This window comes from Lonchura striata, chromosome 6 (genome assembly GCF_046129695.1).
Source record: "Lonchura striata isolate bLonStr1 chromosome 6, bLonStr1.mat, whole genome shotgun sequence".
NCBI classification, from domain to species: Eukaryota; Metazoa; Chordata; class Aves; order Passeriformes; family Estrildidae; genus Lonchura; species Lonchura striata.
The window spans coordinates 2,671,427-2,695,557 of NC_134608.1; the positions used below are offsets into that span (position 1 = coordinate 2,671,427).

The 24,131-nt window shown below is 46.6% G+C and overlaps 1 protein-coding gene across 1 annotated transcript; it reads right to left on the bottom strand.

Moving 5' to 3' along the window:
• Nucleotides 1-782: 782 nt before the first annotated feature.
• ERO1A (endoplasmic reticulum oxidoreductase 1 alpha) lies at nt 783-21,398 on the bottom strand. Its single transcript, XM_021538445.3, has 16 exons — nt 21,290-21,398; nt 13,721-13,840; nt 12,409-12,492; nt 10,918-10,956; nt 9,535-9,611; nt 9,370-9,443; nt 8,578-8,698; nt 8,153-8,190; nt 7,306-7,317; nt 6,183-6,209; nt 5,929-6,021; nt 3,537-3,783; nt 2,549-2,618; nt 2,332-2,418; nt 1,924-2,057; nt 783-1,192 (listed from the first exon to the last, which is right to left on the bottom strand). The coding sequence occupies exons 1-16, from the start codon at nt 21,371-21,373 to the stop codon at nt 1,132-1,134; spliced, it is 1,368 nt and encodes a 455-aa protein (XP_021394120.2). The 5' UTR covers nt 21,374-21,398; the 3' UTR covers nt 783-1,131.
• Between the last annotated feature and the right edge of the window lie 2,733 nt (nt 21,399-24,131).

A 24,131-nucleotide genomic window follows, 5' to 3' on the forward strand; every position in this document is an offset into this window, starting at 1 on the left:
TGCCACAGGGCTGGGAGCTCTGGGATGGGCTCTGAGGGCTGAGCTGGGGGTGGCACAGGGGGCTTATCCTCTGGTGTTTCTCTGGTTGCAGCCCCGAGGCAACAGCTGGAGCTGAGCCAGGGGAGGTTTGGGTGGAAATCAGGGGAAGGTTCTTCCTCCAGAGGGTGCTGGGCACTGCCCAGGCTCCTGAGGCTGCCAGAGCTGCAGGAGTGTTTGGACAACACTCCCAGGGTGGGATTGCTGGGGGGTCTGTGCAGGGCCAGGAGCTGTGCTGGTCCCTTGTGGACCCCTCCCAGCTCAGAGAGGCTCTGCCATGACTCTGTGTCTCCATCTTGTGAGGTGCAATGTGCTCAAACCACGAGACACACTTGTGGCCAGGGGCTGGGACTGGCTCCCCCAGCCCCGGCAGCACCTCCAGACCTGGAGATTCCTTTATTCCTTTCCCAGCTTCATCCACATCCACACGGCCTTGAGCCAAAGAGCAGCAGCTCTGCTGGAGCACACGCTGCCTCTCCTGCTCTTCCCACATTTTAGGGTGGAAAGCAGAGGGGTTCCACACAGATCCAGGCTTGGATCTGCCCACACCCAAGCCCGTCCTTTGTCCCTGTTGGATGCTGCAGTCAGGGCTGGCTCCATCCCTGTGGGTGCAAGGAGCACCAGGAACTGCCTGTTCCCACAAGAAGAGGAATTCATTCACTTTGGGACAGCAGCAGCTCCTACAATCCCTTGAAGTTGTTTTTTTATCCAGCAAAAAGTTGGTGTAGCACACTGAGTGAGGGGCTGGTTGCAATGATGGAGCAGATAAGGAATTTCCCCCAAATTTATTCAATGGCACAGTTCTTGCCCTGCCTCCAGCTTCCAAAGGCAAGGCCATGGGTCTGATCCATCCAAATAGCACAGCAATAGTTCAAAGAGTTATTCCAAATGATCTTCCAATATATAAAATAAAATTTACATATAACCCCCACTTCTATACAAAAAAATAGCTTTTTTTTTCCCTTGTACAAAATATCTCCTCAGCAGGTTACAGACAATCATGGGACAGGAGGCCCAGCAAGTGGTTTCCATGTTTTTAAGTCAGAGTGGTGGAATGATGGTGCTTGTCCTCAAATCTCTCTTTCTCCACTGAATTCATCTCATGTTTTGTAAGATATTCCTAAAGTTTTCCAGTTCTTTCACGCTGGTTGAAACCCTGTGTGCAAGGAAAGCAAAAGGGGAATGTTACAGCAACATTCATGTAGTGAATTATTTAACATCTGGGAGAAAGGGGCTGTATCCAGCAAAGCTTCAAGCAGCTCTTGGGAAGAGAAGATTTGGAATTCCAGCTAAATTAGGTTGAGTTTACAACCAGGCCCTTCACTATTCCCCTGCCTATTTTTAAAGCAAACACTGGGAACCACAGTGGAATAGGATGTTCAGGAACTCATCCTTGGAAAAACCTGTTTGCAGAAACTCCTGGTCTCCCAACATCACAAAGAGCTCATGTATAATCAGTGTCCTGAAATCCCCTCCTAAAGGCCTCCTTATCCTCCTTTTCTGACAAAAACTCATCCAGAGAGGCTGGACTGATGGATTCCTGTTAAATGCCATCATGACCTGGGAATGAACTGGGGGAGAGGCCCAAGGACAGCAGCCCTCGCCTGGGACAATGTGCTCCAAGGGCAGACTCACACAGTCCCTTAAAAATGATGAAATTTTTTGTATCTTAGCATAAATGCTTCCTTGAATTCCTTACAGAAATGCAGAGTACAAAGAATATTTCAATTCATTCCAACTGTTGTACTCCATACCAACACCTGCTGTCAGACTGTGACCAGAGCAAGAGTCCCCACCAAAACTGCTGAGAACTGACTGAAATTAGAGCTCAGACTGGATGGAACACAGCAGCTTATGCAGAAGTAGAGGGGAAAGTCTCAAACTCACCTTCCAAAGGCATTAAATAAGGCCACAATTTCTTGTCTGGTCAGCTGGAATCCATAGGAAGGGCCACTCTCAGGAATCTTCTCGATGAGGTTCTCTGAGAAGAGGATCTTCAGCGCTGTGCCCAAGCCCTGTGTCTGTGCAGGGATCAAAGAGGATCCTTGAACAGCAGCATTCCAACCTCCCTCCACCTGGGCAACATCCTTTGAACAGGGCAAGAGGATTTCACCCAAGGCAGGCTCTGCACCCCCTCCCCTCTCCTGGCTTATCCCAGTTTCCCAGGCTGAGCAGCTGCTTCCTGCTGCCTGCACAGGTGAGGAATCAGCAGCCCTGAGCTGTATCCAGGAGCTCTTTAGTATCCAAGGACAAGTCCCAGCCCCAGAGCTCCCAGATGTTGCTGACAAACCTCACCTGCAACTTCCCCCACAGCCGACACTTGAAGCAGCCAACACAGTCCATGATCTTGGAAATATTCTTAAAGTGCAGCCTAAATTCCTCCTGGGGGGAAAAACATTCATGTCAGTCATGGTTGTGCACTAATTAGGGCTCCTTACAGGAATTAATCCTGGAATTCAGTGGGACGGAGGTAGGAAAAGCCTCCTGCAGAGGGGCCTTTGGCAGAAATTACCTTCAGTTTAGCAGCTTCCTCTTTATTCCCTGCAAAGAAGGAGTTTTCATCAAAATGCAGCGGGAAGGACCTGCAAGGGAATGGTAAGAGTTTGATTTCTGCCCCTCTTGGTTGTATGGCTGCAGTCAGGAGTGGGCATAAACAGAGGTGGGGGCCACTGGACATCTCCAGAGGTGTTTTAATCTGACATCCAATCCCAAGGAATGGAATGAGATTATTTAAGGTCCCTTCCAACCCAAACCACCCTTCTATTTTCTCTTTAAATTTGTATTGATTGTACTCCAATTTGTATTTGATTGTATTTTCTCTTCCAATCTGAGCTGGCATCTCACTTTGGAGACATTTTCAGCAATTGCTTGATGGCTTTTAAGCAATTTCAGTGCTGACAGACAGAAGCACAGGAGGGTGACGAGATAAATCAAACATTGATCACTTTAGGAGACACCCATTTCTGTCTGGCTCCAGTATCTTCCATTCCTTTTACTCCAAACTCCATCCAACAGCCCAAACCTCTGTTACCAAGACATTTAGGATGTTTTTCTAGTTGCAAACACGAAGCCAGGCCTGGTATCCCACAGATGAGTCACACAGGTAGCCAATTTTAGGGCTGACACGTAGGCAGTTATTAAATTCAATTCTACTAAATCCAAAAGGCAGCAGAGACTATTAAACTGTGAGACTAATTAAACTGTGGGACTAATTACCTAAATTCTGCAATTTGCAAAAAGATATTATTAATGTGCTCCCAGAAAAACTACACTACTGGTTTCATGTCGCTGGTCATGGCAAGGGGGCTGGACAAGGTGACCTTTGAAAAGGTCTTTTCCATCCCAAACCAACCCAAACCCAAACATTCCATGTTTCTATGATCCTACTGCACAAATGCAGGAAGAACCTAGAACCTGCCTTTCTGGGAGCTTTACATGTCAGTTAAGCACACTCAGAGGTGGTGGCAGAGCCACTGTCCCCAGGCACTGAGTGCAATTACTTGGCCAGATGGAGAATTTCCAGCAGCAGGTGTTTCATCTCTGCATCCTGGCTCTGATTCCCGGTGTACAGCTGGAAAGCCGGGCGCTCAAAGAAGGGCAGCACTTTGGACAGGGCCCTCAGCTCAATCAGGTACAGAAAATAAAGGTTTTTGAGTCTTCTGGGCCCTTCCCCACTGGTGAGGACTTCATCAAACCTCTGCTGGAACTCCGTGACGTTGGGGCCCCATTTCTTCTCCGACCACGAATCTGAGACAGAAACAAATGCCAAAGGCATGAGGTGAGGGGTTTGGTTCTGGTTCACCTCCTCCCTCCAGGGTGTCGGAACTCAAAATGTCCCTCAGACATTTTTAGAGGTTTCAGGCCCAGGTCAGAAGCATTTGAGACCCTGTCAGGCAGCTGGAAACAGCTGGGATTTTGGGTTTGAACATGGAATGATTTACCAACCTTGCAGGAAGAACAAGAAGTCACAAAAGTTTAGATATTAGAGTAGAAGTAGTCACAAAGTAGAGGGAAGAATTTCTGAGTGCTGTACAGGGAGGTTTTTACTTTGTACATGGGGGTCAGAGGTTTTAAGATGGAGGGATCTGGGCCTGTCCTGTCCCTCCTCTTTCTCCTTCCTCACCTCCATGTTCTTGGTGATGTTGGCACTCACAGATTGGTTTAGAGTAGAAAATCACCATTTAATATAGGTAATAGGCATTGGGGAAAAACTGTGAACATGGAACACATAATGTGCCATATAAAAGATAGAAAAGCACCATTTAATATAGGTAATAGGCATTGGGGAAAACTGTAAACATGTAACACGTAATGTACCATATAAAAGATAGAAAAGCACCATTTAATATAGGTAATAGGCATTGGGAAAAACTGTAAACATGTAACACGTAATGTACCATATAAAAGATAGAAAAGCACCATTTAATATAGGTAATAGGCATTGGGGAAAACTGTAGCCATGTAACATGTAATGTCCCATATAAAAGAGAGCAGCAGCCCTGGGCGGGAGAGAAGAAGAAGAGGAAAAGAAGTCAGAGAGGATGTCAGGGTGTGTGTGTGCCTCTGCCTGAGCTCTGAGCAAACCACAGCAGCTCGAGGAGAAAATATTTTAGATAACTTGCAATAAACTGCCTTGAGACCAAACAACAGGAGGCTGCTGAGCCTTTCTTTGGAAGCTCAGGCTGGAGGAGAGACTTTTCCACCACACGGAGCCCCTGACCCAGGGTGAGCTCTGGCACCAGGGAAATGGTGAATTCCAGGCAGGCAGATCCCAGCTTTTCCAAGTCACTGACCCAAAACCACAGAATCATTGAGGTGGAAAAGACCTCTCCAAGATCAGCCTTTAACTGAGTCCAACCTCTGAGTGCCACATCCAGTCGTTCCTTGAACCTCCAGGGATGCTGATCCCAGCACTAACCTGGGAAGCCCCTTCCAATGCCTGACAACCCTTCCAGTGAAGAAATTTTGCCTGAAAAATGTTCAAGGGAGGCATGATTGTAACTCAATTCCAGCCCCAGCAAACACAAAACTCCTGCAGACTTTTTTCAGGTAATTTCTGAAACTTCCCGACAAGCAGGGACACCTTAGGAGAATTCCTGATGATATGGAAAAACAAGAATGGAGGAAACTGGCCTCTGTTTTCCATTTTCAAGCCCACAAAGAATATTCCTGTTGCTCATTTTACCTTATATCTAAGATTATTCTATAAAATACATAGTGGAAGATAATAAAAGTCATACCAAGCTGATGCTACAGCCCCAGCTCATCTCTTGCCTGTGATGTTTCCCACATTATCCCATCTCCCAACTCCAACCTGGCCTGACTCACATCCAGCTGAGGCCCAAGTGGGCTGCAGACACTTAAATGCAATTATTTAGTTAAATCTAGATGGCTTGCTCAAATTCCAACAGCAATCGCCTTGGTTTTTCATCCCAGGGTTGAAATTGGGATTCCTCAGACAGGTATTTATGGATGAAAGCATGGATAGTGGAAATGGAAGTGGAAATGGGCATGGAAATGGATCAATGGCCTTGGGAAAGCCCAGCCAAGCATTTCCCAGTCCAGGTGAGGTTATTGCTGGACTGACCATCACAAAACCAGGCTGGGAAGGGACAGCCTCGACCCACAGCTTGAAACCCACTCCAGAATAACCTTGGAGGGAGAACAGAGGGAATTTTTGCTGGAAGTGCTGGTACAGCACCTGGCCCAGCCCCTGTCAGACCTGGAGGCATGTGGCACCTGCATCCCTGACCCTGTTACACCAGCTGGGTGCTGAAGAGCACAAACAGGCCTGAGTCCTGCTGGAACAGGCTCCAAGCAGCATTTAGCAGAGCCATGGAAGTGTCAGCTTTGGAGTGAGGCAGGAAAGCTGGGGCAGGAAGGAGGATTTACCTTGCAGGAGGTACCTGGCACTCAGGTGGATGTTGATGCTGGCGTGGAGGCCAGAGATGAGCCTGTAGAAAGCTCTTTTCTCCACACACACCCCTGCAAAGAAAAGGGGAGATTGAGACACTGAAAGCATCCACTGGATTTTCAATCCTCCTGGCTGTGGGGCAGGAATCTAATCCCACTGAGAGTGGCAACTAATCCCAGCATTTCCCATTTCCTGTTCATCCCAGGAGGAGCACGTTCAGAGCAAGGATTACCTTTGAGCCACTTGTAAAACATGTGCCCTGGAAAGAAAGGAAAACACATCAGTGAGGGTACAGCCCAAGCCTGATGCACTGAATCCACCTCCAGGCTGCCCCAGAGGACCCTCTGCCCACTCCAGGTTGCAGAAATTGGGAAAGGAGCATTAAAAGAGCATGAAAAGAGTTCTCCTGCCCAGCCTTGTGACTGATGCTTCTCTAACACGGCATGGCAGCAGCTCAAAACAGCACGTGGGCTTTTCCCCAGGGGGCTGGGAAAAACAAGGATCAGGGATTGCTTTCCTCTCCTGGGCAGAGTGGGGAGAGGGATATTTTTATAAAACAAACAAACCAACCATCCAAAAAAACACAGGGTGCAACCGAGTGTGTAGAATGCCACAGGTCAGGGTTTCACTGTCCCTGCTCTGTGCATGGAAGTGATGTGGAAATCAGGATTTGGGGATGGTTTGGAGACAAGAAGATGCTGTGGGGAATGGAGAACTCCAGGCAACAGCCCTTCCCAGGGCTGAGGGAGTTGGGCACCCAGCTCCTGCAGCTCCTTATGAGTCTGTTCAGAGCTTTCCCAGTAACAGGCACTGAAAAAAATCCCAGGACAATTCCTGCTCCCAAAGGCTTCTCACACTTGAGTGACCACCTTCAGACTGGACTTGTGCTGTTAAAAAAATGCTGATGGACTTTTTAAGCCCTTCACATGAGGATGGGCTGGGACAGGGAGCTCACAGAGATCTCCTCTTCACTCTGCTGAGCAAGGACAGGACCCAGGGAAGGGCTGGAGCTGTGCCAGGGGAGGTTTAGGTTGGATATCAGGGAAAGATTCCTCCCCCAGAGGGTGCTGGGCACTGCCCAGGCTCCCCAGGGAATGGGCACAGCCCCAGGGCTGCCAGGAGTGTTTGGACACCACTTCCAGGGATCCCAGGGTGGGGTTGTTGGGGTGTCTGTCCAGGGACTCTGATCTTTGTGATCCCACTCAGGATTTCCTATGATGCCATGACTAATTCCTGGTTTGCCTGATGGATAATTTTGCTAACCAGGTGAATTGTCTAATGGCAGAGCCTGTGGCAGCAGGATAAGGACACCCCACTTGCTTCTGTTATCAGTAAAAACAAACAGTGCCACTCACCTCCATCATCTCCTGGGGGGGAAAAAAAGCACAAGTGGTGGAGGGAGAGAGAGAAAAAGAGGATAAAAACATTACACACAACCAAAATTAAGTTCCAAAGCACAAGCACCACTCTGCTCATCTGCTCTGACACAAGAAGGATCCACTCCAGGGAGGTCTGGAAATGTTCTGAACACAGAAACCCCAAGTGCAGCACTGAGGACACCGGATGAGCAACAGTGCTGAGTAACCTGACCAGTGCAGGAGGGATCAATATTTGCAAAGGAAGTAAAACCTGATATTTGCAGGGACATGGTACATCTCCTTCAGCAGGAGAAGAGCCACTCCTTCACACCAGGGTCACAGGAGGGGGATAAACACCTCCATAACTGAGGGGGAAATGAGGAGATGGTGGCAGAGGGTGCTGCAGGAGGTTGATGACGTTCTCATGATTCCAAACCCCTTCCCTGCTCTCCCTGACACTGCCTGGCCTGGGCTCTAGGGCAGAGCTGCTCCTCCTGGATGGGTCCCACGGAGGATCCCAGCCAGGTTCTCATTTCCATCCACCACAGGAGCTTTGGAACTGCCAAGTTCAGACACCAGGGACCCAGGGAGAGCTCAGGGGTCAGCCCTGCTCCCAGTCCCTCCAAACCTCACCTTTTTCCCAGGACTTGAAGATCAGCTACTCTTTTTCCACAATGGATGCTAGAAAAAACCCACTTCTAGGTGCCACAAAATTCTACACTTGGTCAAGAGCTACAAGATTTTTCTGATCCAGCAGGAGAAGGAGCCCAGAGAACATTTACTGCTCCTGGAGCTGGGATCAGTTCACTACTAACCCACTTAGTGAGATAAATAAATGACTCACCTCTGCCAGATGCCAAAGGTCTTTTTACATTCTGAGGCCTAGGAGGGGAGAAAAAAAATAATTTAAATAAGAGATGTAAATAAGTTGCTGTCTCTTGTGTGCACAAACAGCAGAGCAGAAGTAGCTGCTTCTGCAGTCAAACAGCCTGAGGGGATCTAAAAACCACTTCCATGCTTTAGCTTTGCTCAGGAAGGGAAAGGATAGAGCAAAATGTGGCTTTTGGTGGTGCTTTCTTCTTTTTTTTAAATAAAAAACAGGCAGGAAAGCTCAAGTGTCTTCTTCTGGGATAGCCACATGATTTGTCCCTGGTGTATCCCACCCTGCACAGGCACTGGAGCAAAGGCAGGAGGATGAGGATTCTTTTCTGCCCCTCTGCACAAATCAGCACTCTCAGGCTTGTGGAACTGGCCCCCCAAAGCACCTACTTGAAGCAGTTTTCTTCATAAATACTGTTCCAAATTTTCCAGGCATCCGGGCCCTTGTAGCCAGTGTAACGTTCTGGATTCAGGAGCAAATCCACGTACTCAGCATCAGGAGAATGGATGTCTGTGGAGCACAGTGCTGCCTCAGGGACAACGGTTCTCTCAGGGAAAATATTACATTTTCCAAGGCTGATCCAGCCATCTCTGCCCCACCTTGCTAAACACAGCAAGGCCCAGAGCAGCAAGAAAGCTTTATCAGAAATATTTGTGTATTATTTTCAAAATACTGAGTGAGGTCAGGGGGGTGGCAAGGAGCAGAAATGTTGTTTTGATGAAATATTACACTTTGGCCTGGAATTGGGGCTGTCCAGCCTGGAGAAGAGGAGGTTTTGTGGAGCCCTCACAGCAACATTCCAGGATCTGAAGAGGCTACATGAAGTGGGAGAGGAGCTCTCACTTGGGAATTGTAGGGATAGGACACAGGGAATGGCTTCCCAGTGTCAGAGGGCAGGGTTAGATGGGATATTGGGAAGGAATTCCTGGCTGGGAGGGTGGGCAGACCCTGGCACAGGGTGCCCAGAGCAGCTGTAGCTGCCCCTGGATCTCTGGAAGTGTCCAATGCCAGGCTCGACCGGGCTTGGAGCAACCTGGGATAGTGGGAGGTGTCCCTGCCATGGCAGGGGGTGGAATAAGATGGGCTTTAAGCTTCCAACCCAAACTATTCCATGATTGAAAGTTCTGCAGAAGTGCTTAAATCCCACTGCAAGGCTTGGCAGCCCTCCCAGGTGTCCATACCATCAGCCTCACAGAAGCTGTCCGAGGAGTCGTCGTGCTGTGCCCACTGCAGCACTGCCTGCCGTGTTTCCTTGCTGCAAAAAACGTGGGGGAAAACTCTCAGAGAGGGCTCTGATCCCAGCTTTCCTTCAAGGCAAGGAGGGATTATGGCAAAAAAAGGCAAACCTCAAAGAGTCATCAACAGCTCCGAGCCTCTTGGCTTCTTCACATTGCTCAGCCAGGTTATTGGCCTCTTCTGAGTACTGGGTTGGGAAGCAAAGGGGTGGGGAGGGATGAGGATTAAAAAGGAAATTTTTTGGTGTTTTAATTTAGCCTTCAATGCACTATTAACCCAGTGTCCCAGATTGCAAGACAAGATGTGTTCCATTTGCCATCTGTATGGCAGCTGTCTTCTGTTAAGTGGGCAGTTTTCCTTATCTCTTCCACAACCAATTCTCCCTCTGGGGGGATATCTGCTGATAATGGGCTCCTGAATGTCACTGTGTGACTGATAAAAGTTACAGCATCCCATTGTGAGATGCTCCACCCAGAGGGAGGAGCTAAGCATTCCTAACTGAATATAATCTGGCTTTTTGGGACACCAGACCCAGCCTTTTCTGCTGGATTTCCAGGAGGACTGCAGCCATTCTAATTTGGACTGCTACCAACACCCTGACCAAAAAGGGTGTCAGGTTGTATTCTGACTCTGTCAGTGGTTTTGCTTTTGTATTATTGCATGTATTTTGTTTCCTTTTTCACTTTTCCTAATAAATTGTATTTCTGACTTGAGAGTCTCTCACTGGTTTTGTTTTCAAACCAGGACACACAGGTTAAGCCCCAGAAATGATCCAGCCCACCCTGTGTTTGCAACAGGATGTCTGCAGATACCCAAATATTTGTGCAAGGCTGACAAGCCTTGCAGGGACTCAGGGCAGCCTCTGGCACTGCCCTGGGAGCTTTGTGTGCCTGCTGGCACCTCCAAGAGGGCTGGCAGGAGTACCTGGCTCCAGCACAGCCACCTCAGAGGCTCTGTGCTCTCCAAGCACTTGAAGAAAGGAAAAAATTCAAGCCTAAAGAACATCCTAACAATTATTGAGCCATGGTCAAAGACTGGGGGAAATTTTGGAGCCCTCATGACAAGAAAGGCTTTGAGGGGCTGGAGTGTGTCCAGGGAAGGGAACAGAGCTGGGAAGGGTTTGGAGCAACAGGAGGACACAGCTGGGGGGTGGGTCGGGCTCTGCCCCAGAGAACAGGGACAGGAGGAGAAGGAACAGCCTCAGGCTGGGCCAGGACAGGCTCAGGCTGAATATTAGGGAAAATTTCTCCATGGAAAGGGTAGCCAGGCATTAGAAGGAGTTGCTCAGGGTGATGGTGGAGTTCCCATTCCTGGAAGTGATCAAAACCCACGTGGATGTGGTACTTGAGGACACAGGTTAGTGATGAACATGGAGCTGGTGGGGTGACAGCTGGACTCGGTGGTCTTAGAGGTTTTTTCCAACCTTGTCACTTCTATGGCACAAAACTGGACCACAAAATAAACCTCATCCTTCTGTGCTCATCCACACCCACCTTGTAACTTCCAGCTCTGATTCCATCAGGGATTTCATCCTGAAAGACAAAACAAAGCATGTGCCACACGTGGGGCTGATGAGACCTCTCAGCCCCATTTTTGGGAAAGGTTTGGGGTGTCACCACAGCTGCCAGAGGTGAGAAGGTGACCACAACACTCAGCCCAGCCTGCAACACATCCAACTCCTCATTCCTCCCCAGAACAAGGGGAAGCAACATTCCTAGTGGTTTATTTTTGATTTTTTTGTTGCAAGATTCCTCCTCTCCAAAGGTCTGCAGCTTTCCACAGCTGCTACATCAGGTTCTGCTTTGCTTATCCAAGCAGGAATTTGGGGGGAAACCAAACAAACTCCAGAGGAGCTGGAGCTGCTTCTGGTCACTCCAGGTCTGGCATCACCTTCCTGGCAGGAGCCCAGCTGCCTCCTCAGATGTTGCATCTACCAGCCCCTGACACACGACATTCCAAATTTCCCTCTGACCATTCCATCGTGGAATATCAGCCCCACACAACCAGCCCCAAAATTCTCCTCAACTTCCATTTTCTCCAGGAGTAGGAAGGCAATAGAACTACTGCTACAGGAGAAAATACTGTGATGGCAAAAACAAAAATTAAGCAGTAAGAGTTATTTTTATTGATTTCAGGATGAAATGGACCCAAATCAAAATAATTAAGAACAGCAGGGACAGTCAGTTCTTAAAATAAGAACAACTTTCAGCTAAAACTTAGGTAATTGTAACATAACTCCATCACATTACTCATAATCACTACCAAAAATAGATTTTTTTTAAAGGAAGAAAAAGTATTTAAACAACGTTTAGGGTTATTTTGAGGTGAAAAAAAAAATCATCATTGCATTTTAGAAACCAAGAGTGAGGGAGTAAGACAGTCTGTGCTGGCTGTCAACACCAAAACATGAAATGTCCCCAAAGGGGCCACCAGGTTGTGATTCCCTCACCTTCTCACCCCCTTCTTTTGGGCAGACATCTGCAGTCAGGGTGTTTTCTTACAGCTGGGGGAACAAAACCCTTTTGTCCAGGATACAGGGACAAGAGTGCCCTTGGAAATAGGATGCTGAAAGAGCCATATCTCCTATAAGAAGAGGGCTGCAAAGCTCTGAGTCAAATTCATCAGCCAAAACTAAATCACGGCGTAACTCATAGGCAACAGGGTCAAATTCTGTCAATTAACACAAAAACAATAATGGATTTGCCCTAAAAACGACTTACTAATGGAAAAAAAATAAACAAAGGACCAGGAGAAGGTTTTGGCTGTTTGCAGAAGTCAGCTGTTAAAACCTCAGTCTTTAAACTTTCAGAATTCAGTATTTTGGCTTTTCTTATGGCCACCAGTGTTGCTGCACCTGTGAAAGATCCATCAGATTTGCTTTAACTAAAATAATAAGATTCAGTCACTTGTCAGCTGTTTCCTCTTAGTCTACCGAAGTTAAATAAAAACAAATATATGTAAAAAAAAAAGGATTTGGTACTTACAGAGGAGCAGGGCTGTACAGCACAGTCTCTCATTCCACAGTGGCTGTTGTCCTCCCAAAAGGGACAAGGTTTCTGTAGGTTTACCTGCAAATAACACATCACCCTGTTCAGTAGCACATCTCCCCCATGCAGCCAAGGCAAACTTCCACTCCCCAGTTTTCCAAGAGAAATCCATGTTCTGCACTTGTTTGTTCCCACACCAGCAGCTCCTTGGTGACCCAGACTGATAACATCACTCATAACCTTGTTACCAGCACAGGTTATCCTTTTAATCCTTGCTTGGATCTTTCTGCTGGTGCTTTCCCACCCAGACATTTCCATAATTCTAAATGTTCTGAGGGCCAGAGCTCCCTCTGCTCTGGAGCCAGGCTGCGAGAGTTGGGAATGTTCCCCTGGAGAGGAGAAGCTCCAGGGAGAGCTCAGAGCCCCTGGCAGGGCCTGGAGGGGCTCCAGAAGAGCTGGAGAGGGACTGGGGACAAGGGATGGAGGGACAGGACACAGGGAATGGCTCCCACTGCCAGAGGGCAGGGATGGGTGGGAGACTGAAAATTGGGAATTCCTGGCTGGGCTGGAATTGCCAGAGCAGCTGTGGCTGCCCCTGGATCCTTGGAAGTGTCCAAGGCCAGGTTGGACAGGTCTTGGAGCAGCCTGGGATAGAGGAAGATGTCCCTGCCCATGGCAGGGTTGGGACTGTATGAAACCATTCTGGAATTCCAGGCTTCATTCAGACCAATCTCAGTATTTCTGTTACAAATCCCAACCCTGGAAGGGGAAAGGACATGAGCTTCTTTAACAAATTCCAGTTTTTCTCTTCTGTGAGTTGGTATCAAGTATCATTCTTCCAAAACAATTAAACATTTAACAAGATGTGGTGGGTTTGGAAGAGAGGGGCATAAAGGGAATCTGAATGAATGGGAGCAGAATCCACCTCATGGAATCCAATTCATGGAATGTCTGGCAGCAACAGCCATCAATGAACCTGGAACTAATGCAGGTTTTCCATTTGAAATCCTCTCATTATGGATCACTGTTCATCAGCATCTTTAAATCACAGCTCACCAAAGGAAGTCCTCTCATTAATGTGTTGCTTAAGATGGAAAAATAGATAAGAAAATATCTTTGAAATCTTCTTGAAAGTGCACTGCATCTTATTAAGATTCTCCTCATAACAGAAGGATCCAACTGACTGCACGTGTAAAGGATCAGGGTCAAAATGCAGGTGTGTGATTTTAAAAAGATCATCAATAACTTCAGGAGATTAAAAAAACACAACAGCACAGAAATAAATACAATTCTTGTAAGAGAAAATGACCTTGTAGTATCTAAAATAGTCACTTTGCAGAAGTTCATTCAGTCTAGGAAAAAGTTTGTAGTTGTTGAAGGCATCGATGGTTTCTACATCACAGGTGCAGTCATCTAAATAACCAGTAACCTGGGGGAGAAGAAAACAATAAAATCACAATCAACAAAATCAAAAACAAGAAATCAAATATAAACAACTCAGCCAGGACTTTGGTAACGTTGCAGAAAATAATTCATCATTTTCTTTCCTTTTCCCTAAGTTTAAGCAGAATGGATATGGCTGCAGTGAGGCATGAGCTGCCAGCTCAGGCTCCCTCCTGGATGAGCCTCAGGAAGCCATTCCTGTGGGATAACAGGATAACAGGGAGCTGAGAGCTGCACTTTGCACATGGGACCAGTGAGGCAACGATTCCACAATGCCAGCCCCAGAGAAAGTCCTTGTGGTTAATCAGCATTGCTTTGATTTGATCAGAGGGATGGAGCAGCTCTGCTCTCAGGAAAGGCTGGAAAAGCTGGGATTGTTCAGCCTGGAGAAGAGAAAGCTCCCAGTGCCTGAAGGAGCTGACAGGAAAGATGGGGAGAGAGGATTGACAAGGGATAGAGGGACAGGACACAGGGAATGGCTTCCCACTGCCAGAGGACAGGGATGGATGGGAGATTGGGAAGGAATTCCTGGCTGGGAGGGTGGTGAGGCACAGGGTGCCCAGAGAATGTGGGCACCTGCTCCTGGATCTCTGGAAGTGCCCAAGGCCAGGTGGATGGGACTTGGACACCCTGGGACAGTGTCCAAGGTGTCTCTGCCCATGGCAGGGGGTGGAATGGGATGGGATTTAAGGTCCTTTCCAACCCAAACCATTCCATGATTCTGTGATTAACTGCAGCAGTCCCTCTGCTGGCCTCAGAGAGCCATTTGGCATGAAAACATCTGTTCTACATCTGATGGATCCTTCTTGCATCATCCAGAACAACTCGACAGGCTTTGTGCAAGCCCTGAAGAAAAAAAAAAAAAAAACAAAAAAAAAACCACCCAACAAAACCCAAAGAAAGAAGTAGTACAAATTCAGCTGTGGTTTCTGACACATCCATTACTGGCAGATGACAAAGTTGCTCAACACAGAAGTAGTTTTGCTTCCCCCACACCCACAGTGAGTCCTTGAGGAAATCAGAGAATCCTGGAATCATTCAGGTCAGAAAAGATCACTGAGTTCAAACATTCCCCCAGCACTGACCATGTCCCCAGGTGCCACATCCACAGAGCTTTTAAATCCCTCCAGGAATGGGGACTCCAGCACTGTCCTGGGCAGCTGTGCCAGGGCTGGACAACCCTTTCCATGAAGGAATTTTCCCTAATATCCAATTTAAACTTCCTCTGCTACAACTTGAGGCCATTTCCACTTGTCCTGTCCCTGTTCCCTGGAGCAGATCCCAAATCCCCCTGGCTGTCCCCTCCTGGCAGGAGCTGTGAGAGCCACAAGGTCCCCCTGAGCCTCCTTTGCTCCAGGCTCAGCTCCTTCCAGCTCCTCAGGAACTCTCCAGCCCCTTCCCAGCTCCTCAGGAACTCTCCATTCCCATCCCAGCTCCTCAGGAACTCTCCAGCCCCTTCCCAGCTCCTCAGGAACTCTCCATTCCCTTCCCAGCTCCTCAGGAACTCTCCAGCCCCTTCCCAGCTCCCTCAGGAACTCTCCAGCCCCTTCCCAGCTCCCTCAGGAACTCTCCAGCCCCTTCTCAGCTCCCTCAGCTGCTCCTCACAATTCAGCAAGAGCTACACAACAACTTAAATAAAATTATATTTACCACCATGGAAATGGAGCTGAGAGGAGGATGGCAGAAATGGAGCACAGAGTCACATGAAATGGGGAGGTGGGGGAAAAAATAGCCAGAATTCCCTACCTCACTGGAATAACTCTGTTTTGTTGAGGCAGCATGATTTGGAGGCTCACTCATATTTTAAATATTTACACTGAAACTGAGTGTGTCACCCTCACACAATTACTGAATTCTGTCCTGCATTTTGCACAGTAATGAAGATTAACAGTGATTTAAGATTTCCACTAACCTGAATCACCCTTGTAAAAACAAACAGTAGCAATTTGCTAATGCAGTTACCCAATTTAAAGCTGTTGCAAATTTACAGAGACATTAAAAAAAAAAAAAAAAAAAAAAAAAAAAACAAAAAAACAAAAAAAAACCAACACCACATCAAAACAACAAAACACAGCAAGCCACCAACCAACCACATTTTTATTTCCTGAAATCTTGGCACCCTTAAAGGCAGGAAGTTTAAAGGTTGGGTCTAAAAGTGACCTAAAAAATGATCTGGGGACAATCTTCAGCTGCTCCCTCTCCATGCTTGACAAAGATGTCACTCCAAAGGATTGACATCCCTGCAAAACTGGGAATATTGGAGCCCCCACCAGCCCCACCACTGGAAGCACCTTTTGGGCAGGTCTGGTTTTGTTATGTCTGGTGACCAAATCAAGCCAGAACCAACCTCATCCTGAATATAATCCAGAAATGCAAAACTAACATCACTTTTTTCCTCGTCAAGCCAAAAGAGATGACAGTAGCTCACGTGGACTTAATTTTAATTGGTTTGCATACCCTGCAATTAAATCATTCCGTTTGCAATTAAATCATTCAGTTTGCAGGCTGAACACTGGATGAAACTATACACAAGACATGAAAGTTATACACTGAAAGATCTGAGCTTGGGGCTTCAGCTGCAATCTTGTAACCTAACTTTGTCTTCTTCTAGTAGTAGGAAAAGATGTCAGAAAACAGGACAACAGTGCAGGAGGAGCTGGAAATAAATATATTAAGGTGGATAATATCACTGTACTACTTCTTCCACTAGGAGCTGTTGTCTGTGCTTTACCCCACCAGGGAAGCACTGCAGATGATCCCAAAATCCTTAGGACTGGATGGGGGTTGTGCTTTGGAGCTCTCCAAATACCACTTTATTGGTGGGATCAGCCTCAGGGTCACCCTGAACACACCTGTGGGGGCAAGGGGCAAAGGGAAAGGTGCTGGGAAAACTCCACATCTGCTCAGGCTTTCTTCCTCCAAGGATTTCAGTCAGACTAGGCAGAAATGGGCAATTTCCCCAGCCTGTGTGTGCCCAGCCTAGCAAAGCTCCCAGCCAAAGGAGCACAGAAGAGAAGCAGCACCAAGAACATCCAGAGCTGAGGCTCCTCAGGGCCCTGGTGAAAGCTCCAGTGATGCCCCCAGCAAACAGCTTGAAGCTGAACCGCTTCAAGGCTCAGGGAAGTGGCAGTGTCAGATCATTTGGCAGGATTTGTCTTCATTTCAGAGGTTCCCTCTTGCTCCATGAGCCCCAGAACCCATTTTTCAGCCCTCACTTGGTTTGGGACTTCACCTCCTGCTGCCAAAGCAGCTGAGCTCTGATTCAAACGTGCTCTCCAGTGGGTGGTACCTCAAAACACTTCCATCCTACAAACAAAATATTTACCTACATCCTCAGCCTGTGCCAAGGAGAGCAGCTGTCTGAGACAAACCAGGGATGGATCCAGTCCCCAACACGTGCCATGAGCTCGCTGGCACCGTGAATCACCCAGCTGAGGGGCTTTGCTCCACCTGCCCTGGGTGTGAGAAGCTGGCAGGAGGCTGAGGGGCAGGGCTGGGCTGTCCCACTGGGAAGAGAGGCAAGGGAGCAGCAGGAGCGGCTCCGGGTGCTGAGCAACCTCCCAGGGTGAAATGCTGCAATCCCAAAATCCAACCTCCACCTCGTGTGCTGGGAACAGCAGGGACTCTGCAATCCCTGGGCTTGGCCTCTGCTTCAGCCTCCTTCCCCCTCCATGCCAGCCTCCTCTTCCCACCTCTTTCTGCTGTCCTGAGTGTCACAGTGGATTTTGGGATTTCTTCTCGCTGTGTCCCACACCACAGCCAGGCAGGAAAGAAGGAGAACTTTTTCCTGCATCTCTCCTCATGGCCACAACAAGGCACAGGGAAGGGAATGCTACGGAGGCTGAGGGGTTTGGTTTAGCCTGTACCAACTTCCCTGGCACTGCCTGCTCTCCTGGACAAGTCCCAGGCTGATGGTGAGCAGATGCCTTCCCTGTTCCCCCAGCAGAAGTTTCCTGGCACAAAGGATTTGGACTTCCATGATCCTTGTGGGTCCCTTCCAACTCAGGATATTCTATGGTTCTATGAGATTATTTCCCTTTCATCCTTGCCAGTGCACTTGGAGCAAATTGCTGGCAGCCAGCTGAGGACAGTCATTCCTGCACCTGCCCTGGTAGCATTATCTGCCATCCCAGGTGCTTTATCCCCATCTTCTGCCAGAAAACAAGGACTAGGTTTTCCAGAACTCACACAGAAGCAAATCTCACATGGGACCCTCAGGATGGGGTCAAACCACAGGGCCTGAAGGGCTGTCACAGCATCCCAGAATGGTTTGGGTTGGAAGGGAGCCTAAAGACCATTTAGTTCCACCCCCTGCCATGGGCAGGGACACCTTCCACCATCCCAGGTTGCTCCAAGCCTCATCCAACCTGGCCTGGGACACTTCCAGGGATCCAGGGGCAGCTACAGCTTCTCTGGGCATCCTGTGCCAGGGCCTCAGCATCCTCACAGATAAGAATTCCTACCCAATATCCCACCTAACGCTGCCCTCTGGCAGTGGGAGCCATTCCGTGTTCTGTCCCTCCAGCCCTTGTGAATCCTCTCTCTCCATCTTTCCTGTCATCTCCCTTCAGGTACAGGAAGGTCACAATTAGGCCACCCTGAAGTCTTCTTTTCTCCAGGCTGAACAATCCCAACTCTCCCAGCCTTTTCTCACAGGAGAGCTGCTCTGATCATCTTGGTGGCCTCCTCTGGTCTTGCTCCAACAGCTCCATGTCCCTCCTTTCTGCAAGGACACAGAATTCCAGGAGGGATCTCACCAGAGCAGAGCAGAGGGGCAGAATGTACCTCCAAAGATCTGCTTCTCTCCACCTGGAAGCTCCTCCTGAAGAGAGTTCCTCTTTCTCAGAAAAATAGAAACTGTGCTAGGAATGAATTCCTGCCCCGGAGGCTGCCGAGCGAACACCAATCCACAGGAACACAAGAACAGCCTGAAAACCTGCCCAGGTCCCAAGGAGGAAACTCTCCATGGCCAGCCTCACAACTAATGACAGCATCCTGCCCACAGAAACATTCCCAAAGGGAGCCAGCCCTCTGCCAGACCGGAAACTTTCACAAAATCCCCGTCTGCTAAACACCTGCAGCACATCCTTAATGCAGCTGCATCAGCCTGTAAACAGCAAATGAACAATAATTACCAGGAATATACAGAAGACATCCACAGCTGACTAAAGCTGTGATGCAAACAGGAATATCTCGAGGGGTGGATGAGCTGCCTGTAAAATTTGAGGGGATTTTGATATTGGAATGTTAATCAGAGGCTGGGAAGCAGAAAACAGTATTTGAAACATGAGTATATGTAGCAACAGATGGATGTTTCTAATAAAAGTTTCAGGGCTGCTTGGTTTCTAAGGAAGGGAGGTAAAATAACAGTGACAAAAAGCAGGTGAGGCATTGCCCTGGGTGCAGGCAGACAGGAGAGCAACACCCATTCCAGAATCACAGCCTGCTGAAGTCAGCACTTGGAATATTGCTGGAGCAGCACTCCCAAAAGTGGCCCTTGTCACCTGTCCCAGCACAGGCTGGCAGACAAGTCAGAGCTCTTCCAGTCACTCACTTCTTCATCTCATGAAACCAAGAGCTGTACCAGGCCTTCAAAGAGCTAAACAAAGGAGGGCAAACCAAATCATTTAAGGCTGGCCCTGTATTTTCCTTGGTGGCAAATAAAAACCACCAGGCCAGCTCTGCACAAGAAGATCAGCAGATTATTTTTAACCAAAAGATGAGGCAGCCCTCGGGTGTGATTTAAAAGGTTTGGTGGTTAGAGAGAGTGAGAAATGCTGCCCTACATGGCATCTTTTCCTAAAGGTAATAAAAAATCCTGCCCTAAATATTTGTAGGGAAAACCAGGCTGCTCCACAGAATGAAAGTGTGTTGCAACAACCCAGGAGTACACAGAGCACCAGGGCAGCTCCTGCAGCCCAAGGAAAAGAGCCTGCCAGTCACTGCCATGCCAGAATGCCAGTTCAGTTAGTGGCTACAGCTCCTTATCCCATTCCACACTCCTGACTCAACATTCAAACCTCTTTGCTTACAGGAAGCTGCAAGGAAAAACCCTGCAGAGATCCAGAATCTAAATGCATGTTTTTCAATATTTTATCAGCAGAGCTTTTATTTACCATTTCCACAGGATGCTGAAAGTGTCAAGAGCCACCCCAGAAGACAAAGCCAAAGTCAAGAGTATAATTCCATTTGTTTTCTTTCTCCACTCACAATTCCTGAGCCACATTTAAGGACTAGAAATTTAATACAGCAAGAGTGGCCTTTATAAAAGCTTCCTGTTTTTAAAGGCAACAAAATAAAGGACTAAAGACATTGTGACATCTTCACTCCTTGATCTTACAAATGTGTTTATCACAGGAATTATTCAGGTTGCAAGGGACCTCAAGAACTATCTTATGTCACCCCCTGCCATGGCAGGGACACCTTCCACTGTCCCAGGCTGCTCCAAGCCCTGTCCCACCTGGCATTGGACACTTCCAGGAAACCAGGGGCAGCCACTTGGCTTGTGCAAAGTGGTGTCAGAAGGAACTGCAGGGTGATCTCTTCCTTAAATCCAGATGCTTGGTCTACTGTACTCAGTTCTCTCATTTCTGTACCTCAACAGAAGCTGCACTGAGTGCACAGTGGCACACAACAAGAGGAATTAACCCTGGAAGAGTTTTAGGGAGCAGAGCAGCACAGCTCCCAACTGGGCATGGCAGGGCAGGGTGGCAGGAGCCTGCTGCAGCCACGCTCTCTCCTGGACAGCAGAGCTGGGAGAACAGCAAGGCAGGAGAGGGGATGAAGCAGCTGCCAGGGATAGCAATGATACCCCTGAAACATCCCAGGACAGGCAGCTGGGTAGCTGGGGAAGAAATGCTCAAAAAGTTGGAGCACTCCCCTCTACTGATGGGAGCAGGGAGAGAGTACAGTTAAGATGGCATGGAAGAGAATCCCAGAATCCCAGAATGGTTTGGGTGAGAAAGGACTCCAAAGCTCATCCAGTCCCACCCCCTGCCATGGCAGGGACACCTTCCATCATCCCAAGTTGCTCCAAGCCCTGTCCAGCCTCACCTCGGACACTTCCAGGGATTCAGGGGCAGCCACAGCTGCTCTGGGCACCTGTGCCAGGGCCTCCCCATCCTCACATGAGGAATTCCTTCCCAATATCCCGTCCAGCCCTACCCTCTGGCAGTGGGAGCCATTCCCTGTGTCCTGTCCCTCCATCCTTATCTCCACTCCCTCTCCAGCTCTCCTGGAGCCCCTCCAGGCCTACAAGGGGCTCTGAGCTCTCCCTGGAGCCTTCTCCAGGTGAGCACCCCCAGCTCTCCCAGCTTTTCCACACAGGAGCATCTCCGAGCCCTCCTTCTCACCCTCCCCCAGCAGCTCCACGCCGAGCACCGCAGACCTGCCCGGGGAAACCACCCAAACCTCCCGCGCAACCCGAAGCTCCCACCTGGCAGAAGCAGCGGCGCTCGGCGCCGCGGGGCAGCGCGGCGGGCAGCGCCAGCAGCGCCAGCAGGACGATCCGCGCCTCCATGGCCCAGCTCGCGTTCTGCGCTCCGCCGGGGCCGCCCCGCCCGGAGCCGCGCCCCGCCGGGGCGGTGCGAGCGGAGCGGCCCCGGCGGCGACGCGCGGAGCCGCACGGAGCGGGGACAACGCGCGGCGGCTGAGTCACTGCTCAAACTTGAACAATTGTCGCAGCTGTAATAAATAATACAGCTTGTCGGATTGAGCTTTGTAGTTTTTGGGGTTTTTTTGACTCACTGGCGTTTTAAGAACTCTCGTTCTGTTTTTGGTTCCGTTTGGAGGGTGAGATAACGCAGGTGTGACAGTTGGCGCTGCTGCAGTCAGAAGCTCGTTATTTCTTAGTTACGCTATGATATATACACGTTATGTTGTGTTATGTTACATTGTGTTATGTTACGTTGTGTTGGTATATTATGTTACGTTGTGTTGCGTTATATTGTTGTGTTACGTTATGTTACGTTATATTTCGTTATATCACTATATTAATTATATTAATTATATTATATTATATTATATTATATTATATTATATTATATTATATTATATTATATTATATTATATTATATTATATTATATTTAGCAATAAGAATATAATATATATATTATATATGTACATATAATATGCATACATATCTATATATAATATATACAGGTATTAATATGTATATATTAATATGTAATATATAATGTAATGTAATAAATCATCCCAATATGTATATATTTGTATACATACTACATACGTATATATATTACATATATAATATTACATATGATAATATATAGATTATATAATATAGATAATATATAATATTATATGTCTATATGTATATATATGTAATATATAATAGACATATATTACATTACATTATATTGCATTATATTGCATTATATTGCATTATATTATATTATATTATATTATATTATATTATATTATATTATATTATTATAACATTCTTACATTATATTATGTTATAACTATATGTAATAATAACAATATATGTATACTATATTATTATATATGTATATATAATATGCATATACATGTATATATCACATATACATGTATTAATATGTAGATATTAATGTGTAATATATAATGTAATGTAATACATCATCCCAGTATGTATATATATGTATATATAAACGACATAGATATATATATTACATATAAAATATATATGCAATATGTATGTAATTTATAATATATAATATCATATGTATATGTAATATATAATAGATGTATATTATATTATATTATATTATATTATATTATATTATATTATATTATATTATATTATATTATATTATATTATATTATATTATATTATATTATATATTTCTTAATTACACTATATAATGTACTATAAGTGTTTCTTGGCCTATCAATTTTTGCCATGCCATATTGTAAATGTTTTAAAGCTAATAATTTAAAATTAATTTTTGTGGGTCTTATCAATGTATATTTCATAGTTCTATTTTTCTAAAGTATTTAATTTTTTTTGTAAGGCTGTCCTTTAAAACGTATTCCTATTTCTGTCTCAGCTGTAGCTATCCTATTCCATATCACTTGTGAATCAATATTTCTTACCTTAAAATTTATATACAAACACATACTTTATGATTCTTCTCTCAGGTTTAAAAAATTTTCTACAAACCTATTTCTTCCCTGCTAAAAGAAGAATATTTCCAGCGCTGGGGTGCTCCTGGCCAAGAGCTGCCGAACACGGGTACATACACACAGTGTTACCTTCATCCAGTTACGCTGCCGACACACATGCATATTCATGAGTTTCATGCATTATTCAAACATTCTTGCGAACTTTCTGATGTTTTGGGAACTCCTTTGTTTGACTGCTTCGAACTCTGGCTTATCTGCATGACATCCTGGGGTGTCAGGTCAATGTATTTTATTTCTTCTTGTGTCTCCATCCTGCTGTTTCACATCCTCCGATAAGGATTCGGTAGGTATTAAATTAAATTTAATTTAACATGGTATTCTCTAATTGCTCTGGTTTGTGTCACAGTTATCACCTCGACAGGTTGGTCAGTGGATGGCCTTACACTGTTTTTAGCTACACAAAAGCCTTCTCACATATAAAACAATACATTAATCACATTATTTCCACAAGTGATACACAGTTATTATATTTATTACACTACTAATTCTATGAGCAACACAGTGCATACTTAAGCTGATAGATTATATTAACAAGCAGCTAAAAAGAGTTATAATTGGTACTTTTTACCAATTAGAATAATTAATTAATTAAAATTAACAATAAACAAATTTAATAATAATAATTTACTTATAGTCTCTAACAATATGCAAAATCTAATACATATATGCAAAAAACCAGTATTATCTGCTCATTTTTCGCAGTCACACAGTGGAGGGACACGGGGCTGGCAGTGCTCCCTGCCCCACTCTGAACCAGGGGGGCTCGGGGTGCAGCCCCCCAGCCCCAAGGGGCTGACAGATCAAGATCAGATCCAAATTTTTATTATTAAAAATAGTAAAACACATGCAAGGTCCCCAGTATGTCGTGGGCTGTTTTGTCTCCCCCAGGAAGTTACAGCACTACCACCTATGAAGGGAGAGAGGAGCAGGTGCCAATATAAAAGTGACGTGCACCTTACAGAAGAAAAAACACTTCACCCCACTAAGGATGAAAAGCAATGCTAGTAATTCAGACCAAAGCCAACTTTAATGAATATTCACACATATTAATTACCTGACAGTGACAGCCAAACATTAGCTACATTTGTAT

What these genes read in the sequence shown, in the direction of transcription:
- ERO1A (XM_021538445.3), bottom strand. Translation starts at nt 21,373, where the DNA reads ATGGAGGCGCGGATCGTCCTGCTGGCGCTGCTGGCGCTGCCCGCCGCG. An exon ending in TCAGAGCTGGAAGTTACAAG is followed by an intron (nt 9,612 to 10,917) that starts GTGGGTGTGGAT and finishes TTCCCAACCCAG; the next exon opens with TACTCAGAAGAGGCCAATAA. An exon ending in GTTTTACAAGTGGCTCAAAG is followed by an intron (nt 6,022 to 6,182) that starts GTAATCCTTGCT and finishes TTTTCTTTGCAG; the next exon opens with GGGTGTGTGTGGAGAAAAGA.